This window comes from Chiloscyllium plagiosum, chromosome 39 (genome assembly GCF_004010195.1).
Source record: "Chiloscyllium plagiosum isolate BGI_BamShark_2017 chromosome 39, ASM401019v2, whole genome shotgun sequence".
NCBI lineage: Eukaryota > Metazoa > Chordata > Chondrichthyes > Orectolobiformes > Hemiscylliidae > Chiloscyllium > Chiloscyllium plagiosum.
Genome location: NC_057748.1, coordinates 14460745 through 14472789, shown reverse-complemented (window position 1 = coordinate 14472789; position 12045 = coordinate 14460745). Strand labels below are relative to the sequence as shown.

The 12045-nt window shown below is 46.2% G+C and overlaps 1 protein-coding gene across 2 annotated transcripts in view; it reads right to left on the bottom strand.

The window, feature by feature from the left end:
• Positions 1–9427: 9427 nt before the first annotated feature.
• The window catches only part of LOC122542255 (transmembrane protease serine 6), an 88311-nt gene continuing 85693 nt past the window's right edge, over positions 9428–12045 (bottom strand). For both annotated transcript variants that reach the window (XM_043679802.1, XM_043679803.1), the window contains exon 18: positions 9428–9840. In XM_043679802.1, coding sequence (XP_043535737.1) covers positions 9682–9840 — 159 coding nt within the window. In that variant the 3' untranslated portion in view covers positions 9428–9681. The remainder of the gene's footprint in view (positions 9841–12045) is intronic.

Genomic DNA, 12045 nt, shown 5'->3' with positions numbered 1-12045 from the left:
AATAAAGAGCAATCTAATTCATTGGATGAACCAACTTGGAATTAAGAGTGGGTTTTAGATCCAGAGAGATCCTTGATTAGTGACTTCAACTGAGCTATTGCAAGTTAGTCTCCATGTTCCTGAGTCAAGGAGGGAAGAACCCCCTTCCCCGAGATTTCCAGACCAGGTCATGTGGATTGCAGACAAAATAGATCTATAAATATACAGACAACCATTACTGTGCCACTGGATTATATGAGACAGTTTTCTGTGGAATACCAACTATTTGTGTCATCCAGCAGGTTAGGAAATACAAACAAAATAATCAGATTTAACATCAAAATTGGTTGGTAAAGCAGTACAATACTAATAACCCAATGTCAATAGTGATCAGACTCTCTGTCTCATGTCCACCATCATTTTTATGTCATTGAACCTGTCAGGTTTTCCTGGAAGTTATTGACAGGGACTTGCCTGCTGATCTGTCCTACATTTTCAGCACCCTTTGTGCAAACTCATTCCACCTAAACTGGGTATTTGTTGCTTGAAGAGAAGTCTGCCTCGGTTTTGAGATAATGGGAGGGCAAAATGACCTTTACACTGCGATCCCTTGTGTAAGTATCAGAGGCCGGTAGTTGACATAATGTAAGTGAAATCCCTCGAGCTCAAAAACATGTGGAACTTGAACTGCTCCAATTATCATTTTACAGAACTCAAAATCAGTGGAAATGATCCTGTTTATATTAAAATAAAAACACCGGAGATGAGGGCTGTCCAAGTACTTCGAGAAGCTAGGGTTACTTACCTCGCAGCAGACTTGGTGAAAGAGAGATTCAATAGAGACTGAAAGTCAAGAAAGGTTTTGATAAAGTAAGCAGGAAAAGATATTTCTAATTTGGCAGGGGTGGGTGTGGTGATTGGAATGAGGCCAGCCAGTTGGAAGTCACAGAATATGAGTTCCCTGATTGAGGCTGTTATCCTGGTCCAATCAGAGAGCCCTGGCTGACAGATAGAAACAGGGGTATCGGCAGCGGGCCGTGGAGGGGGTCGTTAGGGCCGATTGCCTGCCCCTCTTCCGCGGTTACGTTAGAGCCCGGGTGTCCTTGGAGAAGGAGCACGTGGTGTCGACCAACACCCTGGAGTTGTTCAGGGAGAGGTGGGCACCGCAGGGAGTGGAGTGCATCATTTCTCCCTCCAATTCTATTTTGATTTAGTCCCTACCCTCCCCCTCACTGTTTTGATCACACAGCACTGCCCTTTGATGTGAAGGGCAGTGTTTGTCACTGGCCACCCGGGTGTTTTCCTATCTTCCTGGTGGTGGAATTTGAATAAAGATTGGTGCACTTTGTGTCTTCCACTGTGTCTCCCACCTGCACACACACACCATGGGTGCTGGGGATAAAATAAGCACTACCGCACTTAGGTGGTAGTGTGGGGGTTAAAAAAGAAAGGGAAAAAAAAAAGAAAAAAAACAACCAGTCCTCACCCTGGAGTTGTTCAGGAGAAAAAAAAAGAAACAGGGGTATCGGCAGCGGGCCGTGGAGGGGGTCGTTAGGGCCGATTGCCTGCCCCTCTTCCGCGGTTACGTTAGAGCCCGGGTGTCCTTGGAGAAGGAGCACGCGGTGTCGACCAACACCCTGGAGGTGTTCAGGCAGAGGTGGGCACCGCAGGGAGTGGAGTGCATCATTTCTCCCTCCAACTCTATTTTGATTTAGTCCCTACCCTCCCCTTCACTGTTTTTGATCACACAGCACTGCCCTTTGATGTGAAGGGCAGCGTTTGTCACTGGCCACGTGGGTGTTTTCCTATCTTCCTGGTGGTGGAATTTGAATAAAGATTCATGCACTTTGTGTCTTTCACTGTGTCTCACTCGTATACACACACACCATGGGTGCTGGGGAAAAAATAAGCACTACTGTACTTAGGTGGTAGTGTGGGGGTTAATAAGAGAAAAAAAAGAAGAAAAAAAAACAAAAAAAAAGAAACAGGGGTATCACCGGTTCTGCTCATTCGAGGAGCCGGCTCTGACTTAGCTGGGTCAGTGTTAAGTACTATGCATATGTAAATAAAGGGAGACTTGGTGATGGGATACCGACCTCTGTGCAGTTATTTCAGTGGCAGTGAGAGAAAAGCACACCACTGAAGAGATTTGCTTATAACATTCACCTTTGAGTTGGGGTAAGCATTTCTGGTAACATGCCGCTATTTGGGAAGCTTGACTCGTTCGACCCTGCCACCGAAGATTGGGCCCAGTATGTCAAAAGAATGTGTTCTTTTTTTCTGGCAAATGACATTGGGGCAGATGAAAAGCAACAAGCAATTCTCCTGACAGCTTGTGGACCCGCAGCATTTTTGGTTATTAGGAGCCTAATTTTCCCTGAGGCACCAGATACTAAAACCTGTCAACAGCTGCCGGATTTAGTTAATAAATATTACGACCCCAAACCCCCACTAATTCTGAGACACTATCGGTTTTACTCGGATATTTGAGAACCAGGGGGATCCATAGTGGGAGTTTTGATGAGGTTAAAATGACTGGCAGAGGCATATGATTTTGGGTTAACCCTAAGTGGGATGCTGAGAGACCATTTGGTATGTGGGATTAATGCTGTGAGCATGCAAAAGTGCCTACTAGCTGAAGCCCAACACGACTTCAAACAGGAACCACAACTGGCTTTGTCACTGGAAAATATGGCATGTGGACCACGAGTCACAGGGTATGCTGATGGAAGTGGACACCCTCGTCAGGTCGACTGAGCTTGGGGAACACCACTTGAGTGCAGGACCATTGCACAACCTCACTCAGGACATACCCTGAACAGAGGGACTCTAAGTCAGCCCACAGCAAAATCCCAAAACAAAGCCTCAGCCAAATGGTTAACATTTTCTTCAGGATCCAGGCAGGCAAGCTGTTGTAATTGCTGCCGGTCTGCAGGCTCAAGACAGCAAGAGAGTCCCACTTAGGCCTGAAATTGAGTAAGAAAACTCCTAGTCCAATATCCAAGAGACTGCACACCTTGGAAAGTCCATCCAGAGCTGGTCTGGAACGGTTAAATTACTTAGCAACATCCAAATGAGAACAAACCAAAATAACTCTCTGGTTAAATGGTCACCCGGTTCTAATGGAGGTTGATACCGGCGCAGCTATATCAATGATTTTGGAACCATTTTTTACCAAAATTTGCTGTGGACTCCAACACTTGTTTGATTAACACCTTGGCAAGGCTGAGAACCTCTACCGGGAACCCCTACAGATTAAGGTACAACTTTGGTTCCGGTCTCTTATGGGAAAGAGCTGGTTCAGTTACCACTGATTGTAGTAAAAGGCTTGGGCCCAAGTTTGATGGAGCTGAATTGGTTAAGAAAGATTCAACTTGATTAGCACCACATTTTTCGGTTAGAAAATGGCTGCCTGAGTGAAGTCCTGATTAAATACCTGGACGTTTTTCAGGAAGGTCAAGGATTACCCAGGGGGCCAAGGCCATCTTGTACATTGACCAGGAAGCAGTTCTGCGATTTTCCAAGGCCTGCCCAGTGCTATTTGTCTTATATCAAAAGAGGAGGCAGAAATCAGGAGGCTGGAAAGCGAAGGAATCATCAAACCAGTACAGTTTGTGGAATTAAGAAGCCCAACAGGTTGGTTCACCTTTTTGGAGATTTCAGACAAATGGTAAATTGCTTCTCACAGCTGGATAAATACCCAATTCCTCGCATGGAGGATTTATGCACAAAGTTAACAGGAGGTTGTCCTTCACAAAGCTGGACATGAGCCATGTGTACCTGCAATCGTGGTTAGATGAGGATTCCCAGAAGTATGCTACAATTAAAACCTATAAGGGGTTGTACCAATATGTGAGATTGCCTTTTGGGCTATCATCAGCCTGTATCATTTTCCAGTGGATGATGGAGAACATTTTACAAGGTCTATCCCAGGTCTATCTGGATGGCGTGCTAATAACTGGGAAGCTGAAAATGTGTTGCTGGAAAAGCGCAGCAGGTCAGGCAGCATCCAAGGAACAGGAGAATCGACGTGTCGGGCGTAAGCCCTTCTTCAGGAATGAGGAATGTGTGCCCAGCAGGCTAAGGTAAAAGGTAGGGAGGAGGGACTTGGGGGAGGGGCGTTGGAAATGCGATAGGTGGAAGGAGGTCAAGGTGAGGGTGATAGGCCAGAGTGGGGTGGGGGCGGAGAGGTCAGGAAGAAGATTGCAGGTTAGGAAGGCGGTGCTGAGTTTGAGTGATAACTGGGAAGACCAATAAAGAGAATTTAGAGAACTCGGACATTGTGCTTAACTGTTTCTCCAAGGCGGTGTACGCCATTGGAGGGAAAAATGTGTATTCTAGGCACCCCAAGTGACCCACTTGGGCTACAGAGTAGACAAGACTGGAATACACCCATTGGAAGATAAGGTGAGGGCGATCAAAGCTGTCCTGGCTTCCATGTCTGTACCAAAGCATAGGTCTTTCCTTGGGACTTATTACAGAAAATCCATACGTAACTGTCCTCCACCTTGGTACCGTTCCATCTGCTATTGAGAAAAGGTCAGCCTTGGAAATGGTCGCATAGTCAAGACGTAGCCTTGAGGGAAGTGAAAAAACAGCTCTTGCCATCTAAGGTGTTGGCCACTACAATCCTAAGCGAGGTGTGGTGCTGGGAAGTGATGCCTCCCCAAATGCTTTTGGGTAACATTGGCTCACCCGTGGCTCAACGGAGAGGAACGCCTGATAGCGTGTGCTTCCTGGACATTGGGCATATTTGTGTTCAGCATCAGCCAGAGAGAGAAGGAAAGTTTGGCAGCCATCTTTGGTGTGGGGTAATTCCACCAATACCTTCATGAATGTAAATTTGTAACAGTGACAGATCACAAACCACTACTAGGACTACTTAAAAAGGACAGGGCCTGTCCTTAAAAAGGACACCAACCTGTAATTGCTGGTGCGTATAATTACAGGTTGGAACACCATCCGGGAGGCCAAGTGACAAATGAGGTTGCCTTGAGAACCCTCCCATTGGTGAATGCACCACCGGTGGTGCCACCACGGGAACAGTCCTTTCTGGTTTTAAATTTCCGGTCACCGTCCACTGACATTATCCGAACATGGGCACAAAAAAGATCTGGTCCTGGCAAAACTAAAACAGCTGGTGGCAATGGGGGAGACAGAAGGGCCATCACAAACAGAAATGGAACTTTTCTGGATCCGCTGGGACCAGATCACCATAGAAGACGTCATTTTATTGTGAGGAGCAAGAGTGATTGTCCTGAGCGAAAGTCGCTGCCAGATACTGGCTGAACTCCGTGCGGGCCATCCAGGGGTTTCCAAGGTGTTGCTGAGAGGTTATGTCTGATGGTCAGGGTTGGATGCAGTCATAGCCATGTTGTTAGGCAGTGCCCAGAGTGCCAACAAGGACAAAAATTACCGCTGGCAGCTACCCCAAATTCGTGGGACTGGATGGGCAAACCCTTGACTCAGTTACACGTCAACAATACCGGTCCTTTCATTGGCTCAATGTTCTTAGTCATTGTGCACGCCCAGTCAAAGTGGCTGGACGTGCAGAGAGTTCATTTGTCCCTCACAGAGACGACGATTGAAAAGTTGTATGCATGTTTTGTTAAACACAGGCTTCCCGAGACAAGACAATAGGTCATAATTTACCAGCAGGGAACTTAAACATTTCCTAAAGTCAAATGGCATTCGGAATAAAAGGACAGCTCCTTACCATCCATCATCCAGTGGTCTGGCAGAAAGAGCAGCCCAAACTTTCAAGGCAAGCTTAAAGGAACAGCCGATGGCTTCACTCAATACCAAACTGCCCCGGTTCCTGTTTGATTATCGGACCATCCCTCACGCAACTACAGGGACAGCACCAGCAGAGTTGCTGATGGGGAGAAGACTCCAACCCAGGTTAAACTTTACCTCCCCAGACCTGGGGCTTTGGGGAGCAAGGGTGAAACGACATTTGAGAATGCCAATACCAGGCACAAGGCTCCTCTACGTGAGAGAGGTGGTTTAATCCAGGGGATGACATTTGGTGCAGGAATCATGGGAATGGCCTTGCACAGGTAAGAGGTGAGGTTGATGCAAAGTCAGGTCACATGACATGCAAAGTTCGGGAAGGTGAGGCAGTCCTGGACAAGCTCATGGATCACATGGAAACTTCAACCTCTCAAACTTGGGGGGGGGGGGGGTGGGCAGGAGCAAAACATACCCGGCCCTCAGAACAACTTCGTGGGTTCTCCCTGAGTGCCCAGCATCGAAGAAACTCTGAGGATGAGAAAGACATGGTCAATGTTACAGTCTCGATGCTGTTTACTAGCTGGGGAAGAAGATAAATTTCAGCTGAGACGCTCTGGGAACAGGAGACTGTCTATGGTCCGGTACACGGCACCGGTATCCGCGGCAGGGTCAGAGGAACTGGACCTGGTGTGAAATTGCCCCAGGAGAAGCTACAGGAAAAAGATCAGGCCTATGTCGCCAGGACCTGGTAGTGGGGGGTGGGGGGATGTAGTAATTAGAATGAGGTCAGGCAGGTGGATCTCATATCGGGGTTTCCTGACTGGGGCTGTTAACCTGGTTCAATCGGGGAGCCCTGACTGACAGATAGGAACAGGAGTGTTAGGTATTCTGCTCACTCTAGGAATCAGTGCTGAGCCAGCTGGGTCAGTGTCTTGTAAATAAAGGGTGACTTGGTGATAGGATACCAGGCCTCTGTGAAGTGATGACGGTGGGGTGGGGTCTATCAGAAATCTGAAGCCTCAGATTTAAGGAAATTGGGTAGAAGACAGATGAAGGTTTTTTTTTTAAAACAGTGACTGACAAGTTATCTGGGATATAATGCCTGAAAGAATGGAGGCAGCAGACTCAGTAAGTTTCAAACAAATGAATCATATAAACGCTCATACAGTGGGTGAAAGTATGTTTAACTGAGTAGGTCTTTCAAAAAGCTGACATCTTGGCTGAATGGCCTCCTGCTCTGTACTGCTGTACAGTTCTTGAAGAGAGTTGAATTGAAATACAACAGCTTACAGTGACAGAATATATTGGAGCATTTATGCATGGTTTCATGATGTGCAAAATTGGCATTTTTAAAATATTTATTTACAGGATAATAAGCATCATTGGCCAGGACATCATTTATTGCCCTAACCTAATTACCCAGAGGACAGTTAAGAGTCAACCACATTGATGTGGGTCTAGAGTCACATGGAGCCGAGAGTGTGGTGCTGGAAAAGCACAGCAGGTCGGGCAGCATCCGAGGTGCAGGAGAATCGATGTTCCGAGCAAAAGCTCTTCATCAGGAGTTCTGATGAAGGGCTTATGCCCGAAACATCGATTCTCCTGCTCCTCGGATGCTGCCTGACCTGCTGTGCTTTTCCAGCACCGCACTCTTGACTCTGATCTCCAGCATCTGCAGTCCTCCCTTTCTCCTAGTCACATGGAAGCAAGATTGGCTAAGGACAGATTTCTTTCCTTAAAGAGAATTAGTGAACCAGATGGATTTTTAATGACAATTTACAATGGTTTCATGGTCATCATTAGACTCTTAGAGTCATATAACATGGAAACAAACTCTTCAGTCCAACCAGTCCATGCCAACCATAATCCCAAATTAAACTAGTCCCACCGCCTGCATTTGGCCCATTTCCCTCCTTAATCCCAGATATTTGTGAATTCACATTGTAACATCTGGGGATTTGAATCCGGGTTCTCAGAACATCACCTGGGTCTCTGGATTAATAGCCTGGCCATTGCCTCTCCATTTTTGGAGACGCAAAAATCAAAAGCTTTGCCCCTTCCAGTAGAAGCAGACAAAAAAAGACTTGCATTTTCCATGTTCCAAAGTACTTGAGAGCCAATTATGTACTTCTGGGGTTTTCAATGTTGTCATACAGGAAGCACTGCAGCCAATTTGTCACAAATAGACCAGATTCATCAGTTTTATTTTGTTGTTGTTGCGTGAGGGATAAATATTGGTCCGAATACCAGCAAGAATCTCCTGCACGTCTCTGAGTTGTGACATAGGATCTTCCAGCAGCCCTTTGACAGAGCAGATCAGAGCTCAGGGATTAACGTTGCATCGAAACATCCACACTCCCTCAGTACTGCAGTAGAGCGTCAGGCTAGACTTTTAACACATTGGAATGAGGCTGGAATCCCACCATCTCATGATTTGAGAGGGATGCCCACTGTGTCTCGCTGCTACATTTACCACTCTTCAGCACTTTTCAGTCAAATCTTTAAGGGTAAGTGATGGATGAAATGGTGTAACCTGCACAGACTGGGGCGAAGGATATGAAACAACTGAGTAGTAATCTGAATTGCATCAAATGGCAACGCACAGAACCCCATTTAAGGCGTCTTAAGGCAAGTGAAGATAAATATCTTCTCATCAGGTTCTGAGTTTTTGGGACTCTCTTCCCCAGAGAGAGATGGAGGCAGGATTGTTTAACATATTTTAAAGACAGAGGTAGATAGAGTTTTGACTAACAAGCAAGTCCAAGGTTAGTGGGACACTTGGTGGGGGGGGAAAGCAGGAAAGTGGAGTCGATGCACAATCGCATCCTATTGAATGGTGAAGCAGGGTTGTAGGGCCGAATGGCCTACCTCTCCTCCTAATTTGTTTGTTTGTACTAAAATAATGAACTGGTATGGTGGCTGTGTACCAGAACTATCTGTCATAGTTGTTCCTCTCAAAATACGGGACATTGGCTCATTCATCTTGCTTTGACCTGAAGGGACCAGCGAGGGACCCAGAACAAAATCTGAAAAGTCCCAGATTTCAGTACAAGAGGCCAGAGATTTGGAAGGATTATTGAAGTATTGACCTAAGTGAGGTTCAAAGAATGGTGACAAGAGTTGATCGGGTTTGACAGTAAGAAACTATTTCAGGCAGTTGGGGCAGATACAGAACAAGGTGACACAGAACTAAAACAAAGAAGAGAAATCAGCTTTTTTTTTCCCCCAGATGTGGGGAATCAGGAGCTCTCTGTCTCTCCTCCCCGACAAAAAGCTGGGTGGGGGATGCGGGCTATTGAAAACTGAGATTGGTAAGTTTTGGGTAGGGTGTGGGGATTAAGGGTTATGGAAGCATTGTGGTTAATTGGAGATAAGATACAGATCAGATATGATCTAATTCCCAATTAGATGACTGCTTTGGAGAACATCTCACTGGACACAGAAAGGCTTTGGAGCATCCTTATTGGTCCGAATAACACAAGCCTTGTAAGAATACATAAGAATATAATTGCTAAACCTCCCACCCTCCTCAACCTTATTAAACCCCTAGGCAACCAGCTCAGGCAGCGTGCATTTGTGTGTGTCTCTGTGTGTGTGTATATATATATATATATATATGTGTGTGTATGTGTGTGTGTGTATATATATATATATATATATATATGTGTGTATGTGTGTGTGTGTGTGTATATATGTGTGTGTGTATATGTGTGTGTGTGTATATATGTGTGTGTGTGTATATGTGTGTGTGTGTGTATATATATATGTGTGTGTGTGGGGAGGTGGGGTTGGCACATTGGCTGCTTGCTTTATTTACAGAGGAGACCGTGACAACATCTCAACAGGTTGTATGCCTCGGCCGAACATATGCTGGAAACTCCGGTTCCTGATTGATAGTCCTGAGGGAGCATTGTGAGTGCCACCATCTGTCTTACACATTCCAGGATCCCATCTCGGAATCTCCAGTGGTTATGAAACATTCGCATAAATCCAATCGATGAGCCTGGTCACCCGCGTGTAGACACCGTAGTATTCCGGCCGGCCACAGCCGTAACCAAAGCTGACGATTCCGGCCAGGAACCACCGCCCGCTCGCCTCTTCACAGACCAGCGGCCCTCCAGAGTCACCCTGTTGACAAAGAGGAAGGTCATCAATTGGAATTATTGCTGTTTCAATTTTGTAAACACAAACATTTAGGGACTGGGTGAGATGGGGGAGGCAGTGGTATTTTTGCTGGGCAGTTAATCCAGAAGCAGCAATTGCTGGAAAAATCTCAGCAAGTCAGGCAGCAACTATGGAGAGAAATCAGAGTTCACTGGACCCCAAACATTAACTCTCCACAAATGGTGCTAACAATTTGTGTTTTTGTTCCTGATTCACAGCTTCTGAGTTCTTTCGGTTTCTGTTAATCCAGAGACCCAGATAATGTTCTGGGGACCTAGGTTCAAATCCCACCATGGCTGATGGTGGAATTTTTTTCTCTAATGTTACAGCGCAGTACAGGCCCTTTGGCCCTCGATGTTGCGCCGCCCTGTCATACTAATCTGAAGCCCATCCCACCTACACTATTCCATGTACATCCATATGCCTGTCCAATGATGACTTAAATGCACTTAAACTTGGCAAATCTACTACCGTTGCAGGCAAAGCATTCCATACCCTTACTACTCTCTGAGTAAAGAAACTACCTCTGACATCTGTCTTATACCTATCTCCCCTCACTTTAAAGTTGTGTCCCCTCGTGTTTGCCGTCCCCATACTTGGAAAAAGGCTCTCCCTGTCCACCCTATCTAACCCCCTGATTATTTTGTATGTCTCTATTAGGTCACCTCTCAACCTTCTTCTCTCTAATGAGAACAGCCTCAAGGCCCTCGGCCTTTCCTCGCAAGACCTTCCCTCCATACCAGGCAACATCCTAGTAAATCTCCTCTGCACCCTTTCCAAAGCTTCCACATCCTTCTTATAATGCGATGACCAGAACTGTACATTATACTCCAAGTTCAATTTTTAAAAACCTGGACTTAAGTGTCTAATGATGACAATGAAACTATTGTTGATTGTTGGAAAAACACCCATCTGGTTCACTAGTATCCTTACCTGGTCTAGCCTACATGTGACTCCAGACTCATAGCAATTTGGGTGACACTCAACTGCCCTCTGGACAATTAGGGATGGACAATAAATGCTGACCTAGCCAGCAATGCCCTTATCCCGTGATTGGGAGAAGACTTGAGTGGAACATAACCACTAGAATGGACCGGTTGGGTCAAAAGGTCTGTTTTTGTGTCATCCTTTTGTTGTTTTTAATCTCTTGTTTCCCTTCTCTCTGTTCATTCCTTCACCTCAATTTGTGGATTGGTGCTGGCTCACAATTCCATTGTTGCTGTTGGTGTTCTCGTGCCTCGTCTGAGCAGCATCATGATGAGATATTGCACCAACCAGTTAGAACACTCAAGAAGTCCAACGCCATCCTGGGAAAAGCTGCCCACTTGATTGGCATCCATTCATCCACTCACCTTCAACATTCACCAATGCACAGTGACATCCATAAGTTGCATTGCAACAACTCTCCAAAGGTCCGTTGTCAGCATTTTCCACCTCTACCATCCTTTGACCTCTATCCCCCTAGAAGGACAAGGGCAGCAGATACATGGGAACACCACAATCTTACAAGTTCCTTTGAGGAGGGGGTGGCATTATGGTACCTAGGCTAATGTTCTGGTAACATGGGTTTAGAACCCCACCATGGAGGTTAGCGCAATTTGGATCAGTGGAAATATGGAATTAAAGGTTAGCCGAAAGACAGTTGTTATTAAAAACCCACTGGTTCACTGATGTCCTTTAGGGAAGGAAATCTGCCATCCTTACCTGGTTTGGCTCTACATGTGACTTCAGATCCATAGTAATGTGGTTGACTCTTAACTCTCTGAAAAAGGAAGCCACTGAGTTCAAGGGCACTTTGGGATGGGCAAAAAACACTGGCCTTACCAGAAATTCCACATTAGTGAGGAGGCGATGGCCTAGTGGTATTATCACTGGGCTATTCACCCAGAGAGTCAAAAAGTGTGGTGCTGGAAAAGCACAGCCGGTCAGGTAGCATCCGAGGAGCAGAAGAATCGACGTTTTGAGCATAAGCTCTTCATCAGGAATGAGAAGGGGCCCAAGGGGGCTGAGGGATAAATGGGAGGGTGGTGGGGCTGGGGCGGGGGAAGGTAATTGGGAATGCAATAGGTAGATGGAGGGTGAAGGTGATAGGTCAGAGAGGAGGTTAGAGGGGATAGGTGGGAAGGGAGATGGACAGGTAGGACAGTTCAAGAGAGCGGTGCCGAGTTG